At 36.0% G+C, this 24,663-nt stretch overlaps 3 protein-coding genes and 1 non-coding gene across 4 annotated transcripts; 3 read left to right on the top strand and 1 right to left on the bottom strand.

Annotated features, from left to right (window-relative positions):
- Nucleotides 1–2,571: 2,571 nt before the first annotated feature.
- Nucleotides 2,572–7,977, top strand: LOC110699635 (UDP-D-apiose/UDP-D-xylose synthase 2-like). Its single transcript, XM_021877145.1, has 9 exons — nucleotides 2,572–2,961; nucleotides 3,416–3,508; nucleotides 3,617–3,724; nucleotides 6,122–6,236; nucleotides 6,345–6,478; nucleotides 6,572–6,673; nucleotides 6,772–6,864; nucleotides 6,972–7,107; nucleotides 7,374–7,977. Exons 1-9 carry the CDS (start codon nucleotides 2,689–2,691, stop codon nucleotides 7,484–7,486), a joined length of 1,167 nt encoding a protein of 388 aa, XP_021732837.1. The 5' UTR covers nucleotides 2,572–2,688; the 3' UTR covers nucleotides 7,487–7,977.
- A 490-nt stretch (nucleotides 7,978–8,467) lies between these two features.
- TRNAR-UCU lies at nucleotides 8,468–8,540 on the bottom strand. The gene has a single exon. It is a non-coding gene; the product is annotated as a tRNA-Arg (tRNA).
- A 1,617-nt stretch (nucleotides 8,541–10,157) lies between these two features.
- Nucleotides 10,158–16,958, top strand: LOC110699634 (BTB/POZ domain-containing protein At3g44820-like). Its single transcript, XM_021877144.1, has 4 exons — nucleotides 10,158–11,861; nucleotides 12,315–12,384; nucleotides 14,019–15,227; nucleotides 15,572–16,958. Exons 1-4 carry the CDS (start codon nucleotides 11,830–11,832, stop codon nucleotides 16,142–16,144), a joined length of 1,884 nt encoding a protein of 627 aa, XP_021732836.1. The 5' UTR covers nucleotides 10,158–11,829; the 3' UTR covers nucleotides 16,145–16,958.
- Nucleotides 16,959–18,970: 2,012 nt separating this feature from the next.
- Nucleotides 18,971–24,589, top strand: LOC110699632 (protein RETICULATA-RELATED 1, chloroplastic-like). Its single transcript, XM_021877142.1, has 7 exons — nucleotides 18,971–19,724; nucleotides 20,045–20,143; nucleotides 20,625–20,848; nucleotides 21,084–21,153; nucleotides 21,768–21,847; nucleotides 23,275–23,339; nucleotides 23,931–24,589. The coding sequence occupies exons 1-7, from the start codon at nucleotides 19,221–19,223 to the stop codon at nucleotides 24,122–24,124; spliced, it is 1,236 nt and encodes a 411-aa protein (XP_021732834.1). The 5' UTR covers nucleotides 18,971–19,220; the 3' UTR covers nucleotides 24,125–24,589.
- Nucleotides 24,590–24,663: the final 74 nt, after the last annotated feature.

The following is a 24,663-nucleotide window of genomic DNA, read 5'->3' as shown; positions in this document are numbered from 1 at the left end:
TAAGTTACTACCTATGCTCTATTATTCATTTTAGATTGTACTATTGAAATTCTTTTAAGCATCATTGTACATGTGAGAAAAATATCATAACTCTTTTCTGAGTCGTTTATCATAGCACTAATACTAATAATTATTATTGTTGTTATATTGTTTATATAGTAAATAAAATATGTGATAATAAGTATAAAAGAGCACTAATAATAATAATAGTAATAATAATAATAATAATAATCCTACTTAACAAAATTATAAAAAAATTATTATGAAAAATATAATACGAAGTAACAGTGATACTAGTTAGTAGTAGTAAATAACAATCCTACTTAACAAAATAAAAAAATTATTATGAAAAAAATACGAAGTAGCAGTGATACTAGTTGGCAGTAGAAGTAAAAAAAAAGGTTATAATAATAATAATAATAATAATAATAATAATAATAATTATTATTATTATTATTATTATTATTATAAAAAATTACAAAAACCTACAAAGTCAACCAAATTACAAGAAATTAGTGGGAGCCGAGATACAATTTGGGCCCCCACCCCTCTAGCTATAGTGAACCTGATCCTGCTGAAGATGTGAGCAGCTGCACGAGCACTAATATCCTGAGTCCTAGCAAATGCCTGAAGCCCCGCTTCAGCAACTCAACAACATCCTTCTCTAATCCCCCCAATGAAGAAAAAGAGAAAGGAAGAAAATCATAGCCAATAGCCGTGCAACGCGCCCCATACTTGTCCTGCTTCGCTCAGCAGCAACCGACACTACACGACAAGGAATTAAGTCAGACAATCCAAATTGTGTTAAAGGAGAGACCCCGTCAAGTCAACAGACACATCAAGACCTCTGTCCTAAGAATAAATTGCAGGTCGAAGAACCCCATCGTTCCCTCCACTCAACCCAACGTAACCTCCTTTCTTGCAGAAATCCCAGACTGAAAACAAATATCAACAAGGGTATTGCGAACAACATTATGTCGATGTTTAATCCCCACCATCCCAGCACTTGATACTGCATGATCCCCAAAATGTCCCCATCGAAAACCCTTGAGCATGCAAAACACGGTATCGAAACGGAGAACAAAGGAACACCCAACCAGTAGCAAAGAATAGAACGGTAAGCCTTACCATTCATATATAGTCTGATCCAACCCCGATATTGGGACCGCTCGCAACAAGGCAGAAGTGTGATCCCTTTGCTGGGACTTTCATAAGGCAACCTGACGCGGAGATAAGGAGAAAGTGGATGTTGCAGATGCAGTAACCTTCGTGAAATATATATCTGTTAATTTCTTCATGATTTTGGGGGCAACAATCTCACTAGGGTTTTCTCAACGTTTACATGGAGGTCGAGACGAGGTCCCTCCGCCAAAATCAACTCCATAACCTTTCCCACCACCAAGGTGTCACCAATAACAGTGTCGTTATCTAAATACCAAGCCTCAAAAGTGATGCCTGAAAACCTGATTAAAATCGCCTAAGCATCGGCTGAAAATCGCCTGAAACGCACCCTGAAATTGGACGTGGAAATCGCACCAAAATCTGCGTGAAATGCAGCACGAACTGCACCAAAGAAACATGTAAACTGCCAAAATTCCGCAAGAAAATCACCTGAAGATCGCCAGAAAATCGAGTCGCCGTCGTTATTATTATTATTATTATTATTATTATTAGAAAGATAATAAAACATATCAATGCCCTTAAAGGTAATTTTAGCCCCAAACAGCCAATAACCAATTTTACCAAATATGTCTTTTAAAGGCCAACAGTTAAACAACCAACATAAAAAGCCAATACAAACAGCTAGTCAGACAAGCCAAGAGTAATAGCTAGCAGCCAACAACTAATTGCCAATTGCCAAATAAGGCCAGTATGTAAAGACCATTATACTCTCATTTTTTTTAACTAGCCTTGTACTTTTTTTAGAGCTGATCAAAGCTGACCCGCCCCGAATTCGGGTGGGCTTTGGGCAGCTATTTTTGGCCCGAAATCGGGTTGGGCCCGGCCTGGCCCGATTTTTTTATGTTTTTTTGGGCAGGCTTGGAAATACATTTTTATGCTATTTTAGTTCATTTTTTTTGGCCCGCCCCGAAAAACTTGCACGGCCCGGCTATTTTTTGGGCGGGTCTGGGCATGGAATTTTTAGCCCGTAGCTAGGCCCGACCTGACTCGACCCGAGAAATGGGTAGATTTTAATGGCTCGGCCCGGCCCATCCATTGATCAGGTGTAACTTTTTTTCACTTTCTTTTTCTAAAATTTGTCTATAATTGTACTTTTCACAAATTTTTAATATAGTTCATCCCAGATCTCTTTCCATTTCCTAAATATCGTGAAAAAACACGAACATGAACTGAAACGAGAGAGTAATAACATACTACTGTACTGGAGTACAAATAATCATCAAATTTTATTACGCGGTTGATATAGACAGCAAGTGAGAAATTGCCTTAGCTAAAAACCGCGACTATATACTAAAAAATAAATAGATAAATAAATGGGACCCACATTTCCATTGAATTTTCACTCTCACTCCCTCCCCTATATATAACCCTCCACCGCCCCTTTCATTTTTCCATCTCACACTCCCCTTTTCCCACTCGCACACCGAGAGGAGAGAGAAAATCCAAAATCCCAAAATAATTTTGTTAGAGAGAGAAAGCTTGGTTAGAGAGAGAAACGAATCAACAATGGCGTCCTCTACCAGAGTAGATCTTGATGGAAATCCGATTAAGCCGCTGACTATTTGCATGATCGGTGCTGGAGGTTTCATTGGCTCTCACCTTTGTGAGAAGCTCATGTCTGAAACTCCTCACAAAGTTCTTGCTGTTGATGTTTACAATGATAAGATCAAGCATCTTCTCGAACCTTCTACTCTTCCTTTTGCTGATCGAATTTCGTTTCACCGGATTAATATTAAGCATGATTCTCGCCTTGAAGGTCTCATTAAGATGGCGGATCTGGTATTGCATTTGTTTTTTCGATTCATTTTTAGGTTTTTTGTTTTTAATTTGTTGGTTTTTTGTTTGAAATTTGATTGATTTTTGCGGAGTATGTGATTGTTAATTTTCTCGGATTTGTGAAAATTTGTTTTGTCGGTGCTTGAATTTTTGCTTGATTAGCGCATTTTTGTTGAATTATTCGGCGAATTAAACCGCCGGAACTTTCATTTCACGAATTCTGGTGTCGGTGTTGCAATTTATGCTTGATAAATGCAGTTTTATTAAATGATTTGTTAATTTGAACTTCTGATGCAATTTTCCATGAATTTTAGTATCGACATTGCTGTTTTATACTTGATTAACACGATTTTGAAGAATCATTTGATGCTTAGAAGTTGCGATGTTTGAAATTTTTACTCAATTTTGGTGTCGGCAATTAGATTTGTGCTTGATTTTGTATGAATTGTTGTTTTAGACCATCAATTTGGCAGCGATCTGTACTCCTGCTGACTACAACACTCGTCCACTCGACACAATCTACAGCAACTTCATTGATGCATTGCCAGTGGTACGAGTTGAATTATTTTAATTTAGTTTTCGCCTCGTTAACGATAACTGAATCTACATGAGTTTGATTTTGATGACATTGATCTATGATAATGATATTGTAATGTAGGTTAAGTACTGTTCTGAGAATGGCAAGCGTCTCATTCACTTCTCTACTTGTGAAGTCTATGGAAAAACCATTGGTTGCTTCCTTCCCAAGGATAGTCCTTTGCGCCAGGTAACACGTTAGCCTTTTGATGCAGATCTGTGTTCTTCCTCATGGCCTGTTTTATCCCATATTCCTGTCACACTAGCTTTTTTTTGTAAAAAGATGCTTTTATAGATTTGATTTTTTAATTTTTTATTTTATTTGGTCACTTTTTTGTAGTTAGCTTTGAGTGGGGTTGACTAGTTGGAATATAATATTAGGAGGTGTTTACTGCTTAGATATAAGTCATATAACTAATCATGTAGAAAATCAGATACTTTTTTTTTGTAATTAAGAATGATAGTCATTACTCGGCACAACCATTAATCAATTGGATTCGCGATTAGCTTAGATTCTATAACCAAGGATTGGATCCTTAGCCAGAGAAAATTATTGGTGCGGTTGATGGATAAGTCTCACTCTTGGTCTGAAGTTGGAGAGGCCTTGTTGAATTATGCTTTTAATTTATTCTGAATATGCTTTCCTGTGGTTGGTAGTGATGCTAATACGTCACACAATGCGAACTTATAGTCTTGATAACATTTTGTTTCCTGCAACTGGAGTAAAATTTTCTGTATGTCTTTTTAATTTGTTTGTGATCCTTTATATACAATGTAGACCCTGGCCAAAGAATCTTTACTAAGTGTTGTTGTATAATCGCATGTTGTAAACTATGTGACGAGGTATTGGCTGGATCATAGATCTAATGAAGTAATGTGAAACAAAAACAAAATAAAAAAATTAATAAAATAAGGTCTTTTAGCTACAACCGCATGGCTCACTTATGCAAGAATGGAGTGCCAATGCTATTAACTCATACATGCAGGTTGCTTCATGACATTTTGAATTGATTTGATATTGTCCTACCTTGTACCTCAAATATCTATACACATGATTCGTATGAAAATTTATATTTTTAATCATTAGCCAACATTAGTGCCACAATAAAAATTTTAGTTTTTAACATCAACCAAAGCTTATTATTAATCATATAACCGGCCATATTGCCAACATTAGTGTCACAATAGAATTTAAAAATCAACCAAAGCTAATTATCTTGCCTGATTATGTCCTTATCTTGAAAATTTTGAATAGAATTGGTCTTGTTTTGTCATGGTGATGTTTTTTTATTTTTATTTTTTATCTATTTTGATTGTCTAGACATGTTTGTTTGTGAGGTCAACAAATGTCCATCAAATTTTAAGTTAGCTTTTTTAAAGTCATGTAAAAGCTTTTGCTGCGAACATTGAGGTTTTTACTTTATTTCTAGAATTTTAGGGGCATGCAGATGACAAATATGTGAATGATGTCATAGATTACCTATGCCTGTTATTGTAGAATAAAAGTCCTTTTACTTTTTACCTTTAAAAAAGGGGGTCGATAAGTCTTTTTGAGGCTATCAATTTCATTTAACAACTAAAAACTGGTACTCTGGTAATGCATGTAAGTTCTGAGAAGAGGGCAGTTAATTTAGATAAGAGAAATGTAGAAGAAAAGAGAGAAGCCACAGTCCTCTTGAATTTTTTATTTTTTTTTTCGCTGTTCTCCTACCTTATCATCCACTTTGGTTGCTCGGACCTAAACATTACTTCTTCCCTCCCTCATTCTTTTGTGAGTGAGTTTTTATTCCTAGGTTCTTACTTATCTTAAATGCTCATCAGTCAATTCTAGTTGTGGTGTGACCATAGACAGCACCATCAGAATTTTTTTTACCTGATTTACTTGAGATTTAATTTCAAGGATTAAAAAATTTGTGAACCTTTATCGAAGTAACTTCTTTTCCCCAGTTTCTTCTTGTGGGAAAACATATTTACCTGTATCCAAATTGAAGCCAGCTATTTAAAATATTTTGAGTGTGATTTCATATATCCAAGCAGCATTTGTCTGGTTAGTTTATGCCCATCTTTGAATCTCTTTGATGGGCAATTTAGTCTCAAGTAAATTCCTAATTTGTCATGTCTTAATAGGGAGAAGAGGATGGGGGGGTGGGGGCGGGCTGTATAAGTGGATTCCCACCACAACCTCATTTCCATATGTGAGCAAGGGAAAATAAATCATCACTCAAGTTTTCCTGTTCCCTCCAAATTCCTTAAAACACTATGAAGTGTTTTTGACCTACCTTTTCTATTTCTCTGGTTGTTGTTGCATCATGTATACTTATATTTGGGTCTTCTAGTCTCATGGATGTTGAAATGAGCAAAATTAGTAAGATATTTTTCTAATTCTTAGGAAGTGGAGTTGTATTTTTTAAGAAGTTTGGAGTAATGCAGATTTGTGTATATCTTGGAAATGGGAGGTTGCTTTAGATTTTGCCTGAGATGAATGACAGAAAGGGTGTTAAATAATCTGTAGAAACTGGTTGAATATGAGGATGTTTTTTTCATTGGCTTGTTCCTGTTTATTCATCCTTGTATGTTGATGTGGCAGGATCCTTCATACTTTGTTCTCAAAGAAGATGAATCTCCCTGTATCTTTGGTCCCATTGATAAGCAGAGGTGGTCCTATGCATGTGCAAAGCAATTGATTGAGAGGCTTGTCTACGGTAGATACTATTTCTCTCAAGTTTTTCCTTCTCCTGGAACCTTTTCCCAGAGTCGAATCCTATTCTTCATCCTCATTGATTTAATATTCTTATATTTATGTATTACAGCGGAGGGTGCTGAAAATGGTCTCGAGTTCACAATCGTGAGACCTTTCAACTGGATTGGCCCCAGGATGGATTTCATTCCCGGAATTGATGGTCCTAGTGAAGGTGTTCCAAGAGTTTTGGCTTGCTTTAGCAATGTATGTTATCTCATATATGTACTGCTCAGATTCTGTTCTGTTCATTCTTTTTCTCTTCTCATTGTTAATGGTTAATCATGGTTTGTCTTTCAGAACCTACTGCGTCGTGAGCCTTTGAAGCTTGTGGATGGTGGTGAATCCCAGAGAACTTTCATCTACATCAAGGATGCCATTGAAGCTGTACTATTGATGATTGTATGTTGATACTCAACCTTAATGATTTGTCTGAATCTTTTAAGTCGTTAAGTAATCTTTGCTTGGGGTCATTACTGAACTATGGTGTCTTTTTCCAGGAAAATCCTGGCAGGGCAAATGGGCACATCTTCAATGTTGGCAATCCTAACAATGAAGTTACTGTTCGACAACTTGCTGAAATGATGACCAAGGTAAACTGTTGTTTCCATGGCTCTAATGCACATCTTGTATGCGGTTCATACCAAGCTTTCCGCCATTAAATTGTCATGTAATTGATCCTACCAATTATTTTTTGTAGGTCTACTCGAAGGTGAGTGGAGAGTCTGAATTGGAAACACCCACTGTTGATGTTAGCTCCCAGGAGTTCTATGGTACAGGATATGATGACAGTGACAAGAGAATTCCTGACATGACCATCATCAACAAACAGCTTGGTATTATATCTTATTTCTAATATTTCTTGATAAATTTCTTCGATCCAAAATTAGTTGTGACATTGTCCCAACTGCTGCAAAATTTAGAATATGAGATGATTTACAATAGTTGAATCACCCATAATCTTAATTTTAGTGGTTTATTGGAAAATCTAATTATAAACTAAAACCGTATATCATTAATCCCGGAAAAAAGAAGCATATATGTTTCCACCCTCATCTCTTGTACAAATCATTAAGGATTACTTTGTTCCATCAAAATTCAGGTTGGAACCCCAAGACATCTCTGTGGGACTTGCTGGAATCGACCCTCACATACCAACATAGGACATATGCAGAGGCAATCAAGCAGGCCATATTGAAACCAGTTGCCAGCTAAAGATAGAAGAGAGAACGAATTTCAGTGTGCCTGAGTATAGTTGTGATGCTCAGGGGGGTCACGCTTTGTTTAGCTGCTGTCTTCAAATTCTTTTAGCAGAACTCTGAAATATGTCTAAAATGGTTGATTCACATATATCTTAATTTTTTCCTTTTTTTTTTTTTTAATTTTTGTGTCGTTCTTATGTGGGTAGTCGTGTTGATGTTATACTCAGTTGTAATCTGGGGAGGGTACTTTAAAAAATTAGGGGTACTATAAGTGGTGCTGTAATGTACTTGATAGGGGTGTTAGACTGTTGGCATAATTGGGGACTATATGTGGCGAAACTGCTGAAATGTTATTAGTCTCCGAGAACAGGGACGTGTTTATCTGTGAAATCAGCTATATCTGTTTGTCGCATGGAGATAAGAAATGCAATGTACTACTATATATTTTGATTACATCAAGTACGGTGTTCTTTCTTTGATGAATTGTAGATAGATTATGTGCTTCAGATGGTTTTCACAAGACAAATGAGTAGTAATATGCCGATGCTGTTAATTTTATTTGGAAAGTTAGTGACTGTTTGGACTTGGCTCCTTGTAAGCCTTTCAACTAGTCGGTCTAACCTAACTAACTTATGCTGTGCTGACTTTTCTGTATATGATTTGTGTCAATTAAGTTTTATAATACTCTATTTTTTATTTAAGTACCCCATTTTGACTGGCATTCTTGTAGTGTTGAATTGTTGACTAACGTTAATGTCAAAGTCAAATTGAGACACTTAAATAAAAACGAAATATATTGGAGTATTGGTTACAGTAAGGAGTTAATACGAAGGCTTTGTAGTATGTTCTCTCCAATTTTATTTTGTTAAGTTGAAATTAATTTTTCTGGTTTTTTCCAAACTTATTACTATTATTATTGAACTTAATTTTTGTTGATTAAAACTTATTTTTAACTAGAAGTAACTTATTTGAGCAGTTAAAAAAATTTCAAAGTCACGCCCGGTGGGACTCGAACCCACAATCGTCTGATTAGAAGTCAGACGCCTTATCCATTAGGCCACGGGCGCTTGGTTCTATCGCTTTCTAAAAGTAAATTATAACATTTTCATGTGGGCTTGAGTCACATGGCTTAACCCAACATAGTTAGTGAATTCCATAGCCTAAGTTAGAAAACATACTGCCATATTATTATATTTCCATCCATAATAAATTGATCATAATTAGGTAACATCAATATATTCATCATTGAGGGGTCAAACTTGCAATTGGATAGGCATCAATAATTTACCCATTCAAGGTAAGTAAAGATATTTTAGGTTGAAAATGTGCATTGGAATGCGTAAATCTCCCCATGGTGCTATAGGACCAGAACGAAGGAAGTATATGAGTTTGACAAACTCTATGGATAATAGATCACACTATTGTAGAGTTTCTTTTTCTTTCTCTTCTCAAAACTTTTGATAATTGGGAAATTTGTTAATCTATCAAATAGAAAATCAATTAGCCAATTATACAACAAACACAAAATATTTAAGTATATTTTCATGAAAATGGGTATTATACACGGTAAAAATGTAAATTTTTCAATCATTCCCCATTTTTGGATATACTCCCTTTGTCCAATTGTTTCTATTTTTTTTTTTTGCCCCATTTAACTTTTCACGGTCTCCGAGACAAGTGTTAAAACGTATATCACTTCATTTTTATGCGCATAAAAATTATAAAAAACTCGTTTTTAATAAAATATGCAATGAGGCGATCTAACAAAACCCCATATGATTATATTATCTCACGTTAATTAATGGGAACTTATGGGCAAAAATTTTGAAGTTTGACCTATTTATTGGGCAAAAAAATGAGAATAGAGAGAGTATTGCATTAGGAATTTCCTTGATAATTATCACAACTTTTTTTATTATTCAGTTTTTACGGGTCAAATACTAGACAAATGGAGGTAAGCTAAGGTCTCACGTCACTCACACGATAGATACGAAACAACCAAGCAAAGTTTGGTGGAGTTGGTGGGGAACTCACCTTGTGACTTTAAGGTCACGAGTTCGAGGCCCACCAACTGCATTTTCTTGGTAGTAGAGGAATTTCCTTACCTCCTCCCTCTACTCTTAAACATTGACCCTGACCTAACCTTTAAAAAGTACCGGATATGAAACATATATGAGTATTTTTTAGGAAAATTGAACAACAATAAAGCAACCTTTGCTCTGTTCTCCCAAAATGAACCAACCTTTAAATCTTCCCAAAATAAACCTAAGTTTGCATTTATTCTCCCAAAATGAACCCAACAGGTCACCTTACCTGTTATACCAGCTAAAAATCCACGTATTATAAATCAAGGGGTTTTTTTATTATTATTTTTGATAATTTTTACAAAAAAAAGAAAAAAAAAAAAAAAACACCCTTCCACATGCCAGCCACCCCACTATCACCCACTCCAAGCCTGACCCCCTTGCCCCTGACGCCAGCCGGTGCCCAGAACACCCCCCGGGTCGCCGGCGCCGGCTATATCCACACGTTAATAACCTTCACCACCTCTCGTCACCAAAACCACCATCAATCACCAACAACCTCCATCTCCACCTGCCGCACAAACAAAGCAGCACCAGCAACCCACTCCGGTCGGCGCCCAGAACCCCCCTCCCCCGTCCGGCGCTGGCTATACCCACACCTTAACCTTCACCACCCCTCACCACCAAAACCACCATTAATTACCAACAACCACAATCTCTACCTGCCGCACAAACAAAGCAGCACCAGCAGCCCACACCTACAACCACCAAGACCCGCAACCCCGCCCTGCCTCACCTCAACAACAATCGCCACCCACCAGCCCACACCGTTGCTGCTACGTCTCTTCCCACCGTAACTCCACCACCACTCTCATAAACTCTAATCGAACTCTTCATCAACAAAATCAACAACAATTACGCCTTAAATCTGTCACATTTCACCAACTTCATCCACTTCGAAAACACCTTCAACAATTGCAAACTCAGAATTTAATTCTTTCTTTTTCAATACAAAACAAAATTAATAAAACCCTTAATTTCTCAATCTTCTAATTCTTCTTTCTTTCTACATCAATTTCTCACCTTTTTTCGGTTTAGGGATTGTCGGTTTGGGGTTTTCTTGGAAAGCGGGATGTAGTTGGAAAATGCAGTGGAAAGGGAGGAGATGGTCGAAAATGGGAGGTGAAGGGGGAGGGGGAGTGGTGGCCGGAAAGGGAGGAGAGGTGGAAGAGGGGGTGGCTGGCAGTGGGGTGAGGGAGAGTGGTTTTTTTTTTTTTATTTTTTTTAATTATATTGTTAATTTGAAAAAGATAATTAAAGGTTTTTAATTAAAAAAAATAATTAAAAGAAATTAAAAAACTGACCGGTTATACAAGTCACTGGTCATTTGGGTTTATTTTGAGAGAATAAATGCAAACTTAGATTAACTTTGAGAAGATTTAAAAGTTGATTCATTTTTAAAAAATGAGACAAAGGTTAATTTTTTTTAAAGGAGACAAAGGTTAATTTGTTGTTGTTAATTTTTCCTTTTTTTATTCATATTTAATTTTTTAAATAAGGGGAGGCATACGAAACTCATTTAATAAAAAGGAGTGTGACTTGTCGATGTTGGTCGTCAAGGATCCACATTACCTCACCACCCATCTCAAACGGACCCACTCTTCTTATACGTAGTATTTATGGAAATCCACGCGTCATCTATTTCTTCCTTTTCAACCTCCTTCTTCTTCTTTCACCATTTTCTCTCTCCTCTTGTCCTCAAACTTTTATTTTCTCCCTAAATTCGAAAAAACAAACTTATTACTGCTTTTTTTTAATCAAATCAAAATAAAAATAAATAAAAATGATTAGAATATTCAAATAATTTCTGCCATAGTTGCTTGTTCTTCTCAACATTCTTCAATAAAAGTATAAAACCCCACCTCAGTTTTCCATTTTTTGTCGTTGCTGTAAAGTTCAACTCAACTTCCTCCCCACTAAACTCTCTTCTTCTTCCTCCTTTTTTTTTTTTTTGAAAAAAAATATTAACTAAAAATAAAATATTGTTAACGTCTGGAAGGGGGACCCCGAGTTGACTCAGTAGTGTGATGTTTGTTGGCTCAGACATTAAAGGAAGTATTAATAAATAGCATCTTTGTTTATTTTTGTAATTAAAATCCAAAAATACATTCCAAATTTATTGGTATTGTTTTGGGGTTTTGGTAGTTTTTTATTTTTTATTTTTCAAATGTGGGTCTTTTTTTGGTTGGTTGAATATTACTTGATGTTTTGGTGTTAGAGAGAGGGAAAGAGAGTAAATAAGGTTTGATTTCTGGGTTTTTTGTGTTGAAGAATGGCTGAGTTTCAACGTGAAGGCAGTGATTGGTACTTTCTCTTTTCTCTCTCTTCATATTGTTTTTGTTTTGGTTCATTTAATTTGGTTTTTTTTTTTCCCTACAATTTGTTGGATTAAGTTTTGGTTATTTTTGGGTTGAAATAATTGGTTTAATTTTGTAATTTTAGAATTAAGATTGAGATATCTGTATTGGATTTTTGTAAGGGATATCAAATTTATTACCACCTACTAAACGGGCCGTTATTTAATCACCGGTAGTATATACGAAGTATTTAAGCCATGTTATTTTTCGGGATCGTGGTATTGAAGTTTTAAGATTGTCTGATGGTGTGTGCGTGATTAAGAAAGTATGATTTTAAAGTTTTTTCTTTTTGGGGTAAAAATGGGTTATTTTTTGGCGTAGTTATTGGACATTTTAGGTGTAAATTAATCATTTATATTTAATGTGTGTTTTTGTAATGTTATTTTCATGATTATGACAGGTTCTGCAATGCAGGTTTGCCAAGCGATATTACTGTTATTGTGGAAGGAGTAAATTTTCATTTGCACAAGGTAGTCACTCCTCTTTTCATTTCTGTTTATATTTTTGCTGAAGATTGGAGTTGTACTAGAGCTTTGTTATTTGGACTCGAGTACTCGAGTTGGGCATGGGAATTTATCTATTTGCCTGTCCGTTTGTTAAAATTTTGCATAATTTTGGCTCAAAATGAAGTGTTGACCTAGTCGAAGTGTCCACACTCATGTCAATATTTCAAGGATTTTGTATTTGTGTGAAATGAAGAGTCCAAGCTGGAGTGTTGATTCTTTTATTTTTTGTTAAATTGCATACGAATGTGTGTTATTTTAAGGAGTCTATGTGCAAGTTATAGTCGTTTCGTTGGGTGTTCCAATGAGTCGGCCTACGTATACTTAATACTAATGGTGTTAAGCGAAATCAGATTTGGTTCATTTGAGTGTAATAAGAAATGTAGTTACGAGTAATGATGCCTTAAGGACATATGTAGGGCCTGTTGTAGTTCTGAAATTTATGTGCAGCTTTCTTCATGTGAGGGTTGCTTCAAGTTCTTTTGAAATCTTCAGTTTGCAACCTACAACTAATCATTTTGTCCTACTGCTTGCTTTGTTTGCTTTATTGAGATTGCTTTATTTTGAAGGATTCTCTTTATAATTTACTAATATAGATAAACAAATTAAGGCAGGAATATGTAACTGAGTAGATAATTTTATATGGGATTAGCTTCACTATGGACTGTCAGAGACTCAGAGCAATAGGTTCTTGCTGTTCATTACTTCCCTGTTTCCCAAGCATAACAAGAGGGGATCATTTTTTTAATTTCTTTTTTATTTAAAAAGAAATTACTAATGTGGCTGCTTTTTCTTCAAATGTTTTCAATTGCTTTACATTATTCGTATGTTCCATGAAAAACAAAGAATCCCCTAACAGCCATTTGCCATTTTTTGTCTGATGGGAAAAAATGTAAGAAATTTAAAGGTACTGCAGGAGTTGAATGTTTCTTTCACGATTTATATAACTTTTTCTTCTTGTTCTTCCTGTGTAAATTTGCATAATCCTTTTTCCTGAAGAGCAAGGCCTTGAGTTAGAGCAGAATTGCAAGAGAAGACCCTGTTTAATTCACATTGTAGTATTTCTGTTTCTATCATCCGAACTTGTTGAATTAGAACAAAATAACAGGAAGGCAAGGCCTTGAATTTTTCTATTTCAAGGACTCTTTGTTTTAGTGGATAACTGAGACAGACGAGGGATATTTGCATATTATATGGGAAATTTTTGTGTAGTTCTTTTTAAAAACAATTTGGCAACTAACTTTTGAAGCTATCTCTGTCTAGTAAGATATACACAAAATGAAACCACTTTAGAAACCTCAGTCATCCACAATGGGAAAAAGTCACAAGAATTTGGATGCTATTAAATTGATCATGAGTTTAAGGACTTAGTCTACTACTTATGTTTGCATCATTGTCCTGCATATTCTCTACATTTTCTGTCAGTACTATTGATTTGGTACTTTGATAGTGAGTTAATAAAAAGTGTCAATTTGTTGAAATCCATAGGTTGTTTTCTGAGACATTTGACTGCTTTATTGTTTCATTCTGTCATGGCTGCCAAGACGGTGAATTTGTTGCTCTTATTGTACCTTTGAGTTAATAATCTGTTTTATTCTCAGTTTCCTCTTGTATCAAGATGTGGGAAATTGGATAAAGAATTTGAAGCATCACAAGATATACACAAAGAATCATTCACTAAGTTACTGGAAGGATTCCCGGGGGGCCCCGACACTTTTCTCATAGCTGCTAAATTTTGCTATGGACTTCGTATTGATTTGACTCCGAGGAATATTATGATTATCTATTGTGTTGCGGACTATCTAGAGATGACAGATCAATATGGCTCGGATAACTTGTTGTCTAGGTGTGACAGCTTTTTCCATAAGAACATACTTCGTAATTGGAAGGACTGTATTGTCGCCCTTCAGAGTGCTGAACCTGTTATACCACTGGCAGAGAAGCTTCAGCTAATTGACAAATGCTTGAATGCTGTATCCACAATGGTTTGCACAGATCCAAGTTTGTTTGGATGGCCTATGATGATGTATGGTAGCCTACAAAGCCCGGGTGGGAGCATACTGTGGAACGGAATAAACACTGGAGCAAGAATTAGAAGTGCAGAGTCTGATTGGTGGTACGAAGATATATCATATCTTTGCATTGATCTATTTGAAAAACTTATTAAGACAATGCAAGCGAGAGGTATAAGACCTGAAAATATCGCGGGTGCTATAATGTACTATACTAGGAAATTCCTACCCGGCCTCGGACGATGGCAGGGTGGGCATGGTGGTAAATCTCGAACAGTTGCAAGTTTTAGCTTGACTCCTGTAACTGTTGATCAGAAGGCTCTGTTGGAAACTATTGCAAAGTTGCTCCCAGAAAAGAAGAGCAAATCTTATTGTCGCTTCTTACTGGGAATGCTTCGTACCGCTTTGATTTTGGATGTTAGTGAAGAATGCAAGGACTATTTGGAGAAAAGAGTTGGAATGCAACTTGATCTAGCAACTTTAGATGGTCTACTGATTCCTACTTACTCAGACTCTGATACCTTGTACGACACAGATTGTGTTCAGAGGATTATCCAGCATTTTGTGTCAACAGAGCCAAGAGTTCCAGCATTTTCCCCTTGCTCACCAGATATTGAAGCATCACCGTCATCTGAATCATTAAGGAAAGTAGCGAAGTTGGTGGATGGCTATGTAGCAGAGGTTGCTTCTGATGTGAACTTAAAACCAGACAAGATACGTGCCCTTGTGGAGGCTCTTCCAGAAGATGACAGACCTTTCCATGATGGCCTATACAGAGCTCTTGACATATATTTCAAGGTTTGTCTCTTAATTGAGGTTTAATGCTGTCATTAACTGCTTTATCACATCTGTTCAACCATTTTGCACGTTTATAGGGATGTAATCAATTAGTACAAAACTATCAAGGTCCTAAGATTTTTATGAGTATAGATACTTGTATTACAGTTCCATTCACTGTAGGAATTCCTGTAACCCAAGACGCGATTGTGGCACTCACTTATACGGTCAACAAAGCTTAGTATTATGTAAGGAGTATAAGTGCTGCTCTTATAATATTTCCCTTCTCACAGGATTTGCTTATTCTCTATTGCCTTGGTTCATGTTCACTATGGAAATTTATTGATTGTTATTGAACAATGCAGGATCATCCTTGGCTTTCTGACAAAGAGAAAGAACAACTTTGCAACATGATTGACTACCAAAGACTCTCCATTGATGCGTGCACTCATGCATCTCAAAATGAAAGACTGCCCCTTAGGGTTGTTCTTCAGGTCCTTTTCTTTGAGCAGATGCATCTAAGAACTGCTATTGCTGGTTGTCTCCATGTTGACGACCCTGAAAAAGGCCCAACCAATCTTGATACCGCCCAAAATGCATTGGTGGGCCAGATAATCCAGAGAGATGGATGGGTTTCTGTTGTGCGCGAAAACCATGGTCTTAAAGGAGACATGGACAGGATGAGATGTAGGGTTCAGGAACTGGAAGAGGAATTCAGTAAAATAAAGCAGGAGATGAGAAAAGTGAGTAAATCACAAAGTTCACTTAGCTCTCCCCGCTTAGTTGCTTGGAGAATTGGTTGCAAGTTACTCCCTCGATCTTCTAATGCTCAAAGAGAAGTAATTGAAGTTGCTGAACCCAGTCCAAGGGCATCAGTCGACCAACCTAAATCTTCCCGGTCTTTGAGGCATCGTAAAAGCCTCTCTTTGTTCCAGTGAAAAACTAGAAGAGGCATTACTGGTTGACAAGTCAGATGGAAAGAGTGTATTAACAAGAACATTTGAAATTCTTTTGGAGGAAATCTTGGTTTACGGTGATTTGATATTGGTGATAACTCAAGTATGGGAAACATAAGAATTTTTGCCTACTTGAGTCAAACTACAGTTCTCATGCAAAAGGATGCGTTGTGGGAATGCCAAAGCTTGTGCTTACTTCTAAAGAGGACTGGATCAAAAAAGGAGGTTTTTTGTTTTGTGGCTGGCTTCTGGGTCTGGATTTGAGCGGAATTATTGGCGTTGTAAGCCTTCAATTCCACTTAATTCCATTTCCAGCAGGAATGAAGTTACATATCAAAAATGACACCTGTAGCTGTGAATTTTATATGGTGTTGAAATGTGACTTGGGAAGTTTTACTTAGGAGCTCATGAACTACAGCATTTTGAAAAACAAATACACATTTTTTCGTTGGTGTGATTCGTGTGAATATATGCTCTCATGTACAGAACAATAGCACTTAGGAATTTTACTTGTTCATGAGATAATAAGTTCTATAGGAAAGCTCATGTTCTTGCATTTTGCATATCTTTCCTGATGAACTAGGACTATACCAGAGTTGGTAGTAATTTTCAGTTGGAATAAGTAACCAAGCAATATTACTGTGCGCATTTTATATTCTAGATTCGCTCGCTGTGGCTTATTTGAATGACTTGCATATTTGTGGGCTTGTGGCATCTTCAAGAGTTAAAAATATTCGCCTTCTCTAACATCTCATAACCTTTTTTTTTTTTTTTTTTTTTTTTTTTTTTTTTTTTTTTGACAAGTAACATCTCATAACTTAGGATATGATATTATGTTACTCAAATATTGAATAATACTCCCTCCATAACCCAATAACAAGCCATATTTTTTTACTGGAAGATGATCACGGTTGAATGCCATGATTATCTTTGTGTAAGTTTGTACATCATTATTGAATGTTATCCCAAATCTAGAAACATAGACATGTGGTTTATGATTAGAGCCATTGAGGGCACAGGAAGTCAGGAAGTAAATAACTTCTTCATACACTTTTCCATTTATGTGATCTTACTTATTCATGGTATTTTGGAAGGAAAATATTTTTCAACTTTAAAAAAAAGAGCTTGCCCAGGTTGATCTCTGAGAGAAACATGGGTTGTTTATCTCAAGGGTAAACTCGTCTTTTCGCGTGTAAAAGTAAGGATATTTATGTCAACATTTCTTGGACGGATTTCTGCTGTTATATGGACGTTAAGTGGACATAACTAACCATGGTTAGTTGCTGTGACTGTGAGCCTCTCACGGTCTCACCTACCCAAACCCAAGAGCATCGACACGTAAGCCTCTTTCTTCTTCAATTTGACTGTTCTTCAATTCAACTTTTACAATTTGGAATTTTTTTTTAAGAAAATAAAAAAAAATCACCATCATCTTCCTCCTCACTCCACCATGACCCATCTCCATGATTAATCCATGGTTTCCTTTCCTCCTTCCTTCACATTCCCGACCCTGCTAGCACCTTCATCTTCTTCAAAAAATATGGAAATGTTACCGTGGGTTAAAGGCCTTCGTTTCGACGTTAACGTTGGAGAAACGACTTTATCATCGTTACTTTGCTCTCACTTGGTAGCTGACAGAGCTGGGGCCCAGAACTCGTGTTTCATTGGATGTTTGCAAAAACCAGTGCAATTTAATTACAGAAATGCCACGAGTTAAACAATGCTTGTTTATCACCGAGATCAACTTGGATTTTCTCTAAAAAAAACTCTTTCTATCAATATTTGTTTCAAGGTAATTATTCTTTCCATTTATTTTTGAGTCAAACTATTTAAAGCCAAACTTTGATCAACATTAGGGAAGTCATAAGGTATAACTGTATAAGCACATTTTTTTGTACCAAAATCAAATATTTTGGTACCAAATAGAATTTTCGGCTTTGTCTTTTGGTACTTTTTTGAGCACCAAATATTTTGATTGTTATACAAGATTGGCGCCTCTCCCTACTCTTCATGCATTACTATCAATATTTATACTCACTCAGTCACTCTATCTAATTTTACTTGCTCCCATGTCATTTGTACATGATTTTATACAAGTAAAAAAGTAGATAGAAAAAATAGGTAGGTGAATGTGAGACCCAACTCAAACTCAAAAGAAAAAGTAGGAAAGAAAAACTTACTCCGTATTAAATGAAAAAAGGAGTTAGTAAATGATTTTAAATGAAAAAGAGAATTAGTAAATGAGTTGCATCCAGTTAATCGCGGACTTCAATGGAGAGCGCTTCATCTTTGTCCTGCGATCCTTACCAGCCTTCATCTTCATCCAGTGATCTCTATTTGCCTTCACCTTCTTCTTCCTCCTCCGCAACCATTTTTGGCATTGAAGCAGCCCAATTAAACAAAAACCCTAAGAACAAATGGAGAAATAAATGACATGGTTAACCCCAAAAGTAGGGGTGTCGTCCTCTTCCACTAATCTTCCCATTGAAGCCTAGTCATGAGCTCCAATGAAGATTCTTGTAAGCTCTGTCAAACGCTCCGTCTTCATCATTTTCTCAATTTTGATGTAAATTTTTTAAAATGACCTTATATTTTACAGAATAAATTACAAATTATCCAAGAATAAACACCAGAAATTTATCCTAGTGATTAACTTGTATTTTCTTGTTAATAAATTGAGACGAAGGGTAATATTATACTCAAACGGGCTTATTGCCTTAATGGACTAGTTAGTAGAACTAGTTTGTCACTTTGACTATGAGTGTCCCACATTAAATCAAAATAAATTAAATTAATTAACAAAATAATATCCACACGTTTTTAGTAAAAACCTCATAGCTCCTCCGTCCTCCTAATTAGTCCCTCTATACCCCTCATCGCCGCCGTACTCACTCACACTTTCTACTTCCACACTTCATGCACCCCATTTTCCTCCTCTCTGAAACTTTCAATCTTTCCCATTTTCATCAACTATCAATCAATCAATTATTCCCCCAATTTCTTCATCAAATTCAACCTAAAACCCTAGATCATACTCAACACAGATTCTCGAGCAGCCATGTCAGTTGCTTCATTGAGCTCCACTCTTCCGTATCTCCCCAACAATGCAATCAATCAATGGAGTTCCAATTTCATCCTCCATTGTAGGGTTTCTGGGTTTTCTCAACCCAGACCATCTTTCTCTCTTAAACTCGTGAATTCGGCCAATTGGAGGAGAGAGAAAGTTGGGTTTATCGTCAATTCGTATAACTCGGAATCTACTGTGACGATTCCAGATGATGATGTTCGGGTTTTGGAAGAGAATGTTTCGGCTCGGCTCGATGATGGTGGTTCTGACAATGGTAATGGGAAGTCACCGCCTGAAAATGGCGGAGGTAGTGGCGGAGAAGGTGACGGAAATGGTGATGATGGAGAAGAGAAGGAGTTCGGCGCGATATTGAAATTTGAGGAAGTGATGAGAGAGACTGAGAAATATGGGGCGACCCTTCCGAATGATATTCTTGAAGCTGCGAAAACTACTGGAATTAGAGAGTTGATTTTGATGCGGTATTTGGAGTTACAGGTGATTTGTTCTTGATTATATAATACATATTCGAGTAGTTTTTAATACTTCTTGCTTAATTGCAATGTTCGGAAGTGTATATTGGACTGTCTATTGTGATTTATACATAAAATAAACATGTTTGATTTGTTTCGATATATATTCAAAATATCGACTTTTTATAATTCAAACTAAAAGATGATTAAAGGTGTTAACTGTATAAAATGTGCATTGGCTAGCTTCAAACTTTAAACGTTGGAGTGGCATACTTTATGCATTTAATTGATTTGTATTCTTGTATTGTTATTTCAATTTTCTAATATACTTGAATTTGATTGTAGGGAACAGCTGGGCCGCTAGGATTTTTGATTAGACATTGTGCTATGCTTCGAAATCGAATGTTGGCTGATCCTGCATTCTTATTTAAAATTGGGACTGAGGTAAGCTAGAGTTTTCCATTTAGTTGGTAGAATTAAAGGTGTTGAAATGATGTTGATGAGCTTGTTGAGGTTAAAGGAAACATGGATATGTGGAAGTAGTAATTACTCGGATGCAGTGTGTTTATACGCTCTACTTTGAAAACGTTGGTAATGCACATGACAATGGGTGTTTGTAATCATTGTATTGGTGTATAAGAATAGACTTGTACTATTGCATTAAAATTTTACATGGCAATGACAGCTAACAATATTGCATTAATATTTAATGACAAATGATGTGGAATAAGAAAATCTTCTTAAATATTCAATTTATTTTGAAATGACAACTGATACATGGACATGTTGAGAGATAATTCTGACTATGCTGGTTTATGATGATGGTGACTACCTGCTTAATTGCTGATTGTTAATAATGCTTGAATCTGATTATGCTGTATGAAATGAGATAAATGCTTATGACATGTTTGTTGGAACCATGCAGATTGTAATTGATTCCTGTTGTGCAACATTTGCGGAAGTTCAGAAAAGGGGAAAAGATTTTTGGACGGAATTTGAACTTTATCTTGCTGATCTTCTTGTCGGTGTGGTTGTAAATGTGGCCTTAGTTGGCATGTTAGCGCCATATGTCCGTATTGGAAATCGATCTACATCTGCTGTCGGTTTTTTTGGAGGCATCAGACGTGCTTGTAATGAACTTCCCAGTAGGTTAGTGGGGCTCCCTGAGATCTTAGGATATAGGGCGCTGCATTATTTTTTTAATGTTCTAAATTTCTAATTATTCTGTATAGATTATCTGCTTAAGTTAAATTTAAAGTTTGAAATTGAGCCTGTCTAGTCCTCTGCTAATACAAGAGGTGGAGCTCCCTTTGTGCTGTATCGGTTTGGATAGACAAATATATGTTTACAAAACTAATGTATTTATTTAATCTTTGCTTTGTAGCGTCTTTGAAGCTGAACGGCCAGGAATTCATTTTTCAGTGAAGCAGCGAATAGCTTCATATCTTTACACGGTATTGAGACTACATATGTTAGAAGACTAATTACAGTTTCTGCTTTCCTGGATGATTGTCATGACTTGCATCAATTCTGACTATTATAATGAATGCCAAGGTTCAGTATTTAAACATGTACATCTTGTACTTGTCATTCTAGAAGTCCTTGCTGAAGTTTGCAAGGACTAAATTATGCAGTCTGCATGACTGAAATAGTGCTATGACTTTCAATTAATGTCTTTTGGGCCTTTGCTTCACTAGTTTAATTTATTGGTTGACATTTGAAGAATATATTCCTCTCAATTCTGTATACATACTCCCAATTGTCCTAAACAGTTTCTTAGAGTTCAAATTTCTTATGGTCTGTTTTCAATGTGAATTTGAGCTTATTTTGAGGTTTTGCTGAGAAGATATTATAGTGCTGATCTTGTAATTTCTTATTTTAACCAGCATTTTTTTTAAGCTTCAATTCTTATTGTAAGAGGGTGTCTGCTTTGCAAAAGGGAATTTCATTGATAGTTGCAATACTAGTGAAGTACATTGATAGTTGCAATACTAGTCTTTTAAGCATTTATAATGTTCCTTGCAGCTTTTGCAATACGAAGTATAAATAAATGAAATTGTTTTTACAGGGAGTACTGCAAGGGGGAGTTGGATTTGGATGTGGCATTGTTGGCCAAGGCATTGCAAATCTGATCATGACCGCTAAAAGGTAAGCTCTCTAACAATTTTTAAAATCCTATATGATCAATGCACTTTCGTGTATTAATAACTTCATATGCTACATCTTGGATTGCAGATATAAGTCAATTAGTTCATTGTAATTGCATTTTTTTAGCATATGGATTGATGAACAATTGTGATGCTCTGTTGAAATGTTGGAAATATATGTTATAAAAACTAGTGATCTCTGTCCAGATTTACTTGGGTTCAGACTTAAACTAATGTTGTTTTAACAAAGTTTGAAAAAGGCTGAGGCAATTGATAAGATTCTGTCACTCATGAATATAATTATCCGAGCATATGTTTAGGCTGGTGGTGATTGGTGAAATGTTGGATTTTTTACTCAGAACCTGTGGTCTACTTGTTCACATCATGCAGTCTGAACTGACTTTACTAAATGTGGATCCATAGTTGACTTTTTTTGGCTGTTGAAAGGTATGATAATTAGAGATTCAAATCACATTTCTTTTTTGCTCTTCTTGAACTTGTTATCCAAGGGCCGCATGGCTCAACATTTTTGGGGCATTGGGTATGTCAATGTAAATGATTTTAGAGTTACATAAGCTTTTTCCACCAAAAGAGACAAATATAAGAAAAAAGACTATCCTATCCGGTAGTTATGGTTGGTAAATATTACTATCCTTTTGTTTTGTTTTTTTTTTTTTAAAAAGTTAACATATTGTACACCACTTTGGAAATCATCAAATCATTCCCAAATTCCTCTGTCTCTTATGTCCTTCAAGGTAAGCTATAAATGACGATTGCAAAAGAGTGTAGTAATATTAGTCTTTGATCTTTGTGCGTAAGTGGTGGATTACAAACTTTTGAAATAGGTTCTATATGATAGCTAAATAAAAATTTAGTGAAAACAACCAACTTGTATGTGGGTGTGAAATACGAAGAGACATGAATCATTGAGGTTTCATGGGGGGAAAAATTCAAATCTGAAATGTTGATGCCTCAAGAGGGGGGCTATAAAACTGAAAAGTTGATGTATAAAAAGTAAGAAATTTTATTTCCAGCTCAAACTTGTAGATATATATGTCCAAACACCAATAGTTACTCTATGCATACAATGCCATACCAACTTTTAAGAAGTCGAACTCTAACATATGAACTTGGAGCTCGGCAATTATCTGAAATGTTATCCAAAGATCTGCAAGATTTCTGCCTAGCTAAGGTTAAGACTTCAAACCAGGGATAAAACTGAATTTTCTTGCTAGAAAACCTGCATTGTTTCATATGCTGCTGGATGTTGTACCTCTGCTTAAGATCTATAGTTTGGGTTTGATTCATAGAAATCATACTGGTGCAATCTTTCAATTGTTATAATCACCCTAAATTAATGTTCTTGTTATAGTACTTTTTTGGTGAGATTGAACTTTTTTAACATCCTTCTGTTGTTTTGTATAATAGGAGCATAAAGAAGTCTGATGAAGATATACCAGTCCCACCTTTGATAAAAAGTGCATTACTCTGGGGTATGTATGATCTAACTTGGCTACCAAACTCGTAAATCCTTCATTAATTCTTTCTCTTTGGTTCTAGAGGACTTTCATAGATTATCTTATTTTTTTTCCCCTTGAAATATGTGCATTTTTAGATTAGTGATCAGGGGTATCTCTTCAATTTTCATTAGAAGATACCTAATTTGTTTTGTTTTTGTGGTGAGATGTTTATGTTTTTAACCTTCTAGTTGTAACATCTGATTCCTTTTTCCACCTCTTATGAATGGCAGGTCATCTTTTACTTATTTAGTCGTTAGATAAACATCTTAGCTTTTGTTAAAAATCCAAATTGTTATCCTTGTGTTGTTTCTTATAATCAATGGAATGAAGATGAAGATATGAAGCATCTATAAAATTATCCAAATATTGAGCTGTTTAATTTAAGACATGATCTTTGCATGCATGTGACTTTTGTTTCATTTTTCCCCTTAATGTTCTCCTCTGCCCTCAATCCCCTAGCCCTAATAATATTTTTAGTTTGCCTTGTATTTGGGAATCTGTGTTGTTGCATCTCTTGGCCATGCTGATACTAGGTTTAAATAGCTGTTTGTGCATTTTGAACAGGTGCATTCCTCGCCATTTCATCCAATACTCGTTACCAAGTTATTAATGGACTGGAACGAGTGGTTGAGACATCACCGTTGGCCAAGAATTTTCCACCAGTTGCTTTGGCTTTCACCGTTGGTGTGCGATTTGCCAACAATGTCTACGGTGGCATGCAGTTTGTTGATTGGGCTAGGTGGAGCGGTGTACAATAGATTTTCCCTCTCATCATATTGGCAATCCTTCAACCCCATCCCAGCCCATGCCCTGCCCCCTTTCCCCCAGATTTGACGACACTACTGCTTGAAGCCTGGGCATCATTCCTCTGCACATGTACTCAGCTTTGGAGATGCTACTTATATTGCTGATCACATTGTAAAGAGCTTGTAATACCCACTGGGCAAAATTCTCATGCAATGCCGGGATCCAAATGGTGAGATGCTCATTCTTTCACCGAGTTTCTCCCAATAAGAATCTGCTTTGTCCCTAAGAAACAGGCAACATCAGCCTTATCTTTGAGCTGTATTATATTCAAGCCTATTAGATGTTCAAAGTTTGAGCTTCTTGAATGTATCGAGCTCTAGGGTTCTATCTATATTTAAGAGGACTGGCTTCTTAACTATGAACTTTATTAGTGATTAGTTGAATCAGTTAGCAATAAAAAAAGGAAGTTTAGATACCAGCTCCTTTTTTTAAAGTTCGTTACACATATTATTTACTTTGTCTATTCTTGTTTAATTGCAACACAAGGGAG

Source organism: Chenopodium quinoa, unplaced genomic scaffold (assembly GCF_001683475.1).
Source record: "Chenopodium quinoa cultivar QQ74 unplaced genomic scaffold, ASM168347v1, whole genome shotgun sequence".
Lineage (NCBI taxonomy): Eukaryota > Viridiplantae > Streptophyta > Magnoliopsida > Caryophyllales > Amaranthaceae > Chenopodium > Chenopodium quinoa.
This window is presented reverse-complemented; position numbering and strand designations above follow the sequence as displayed.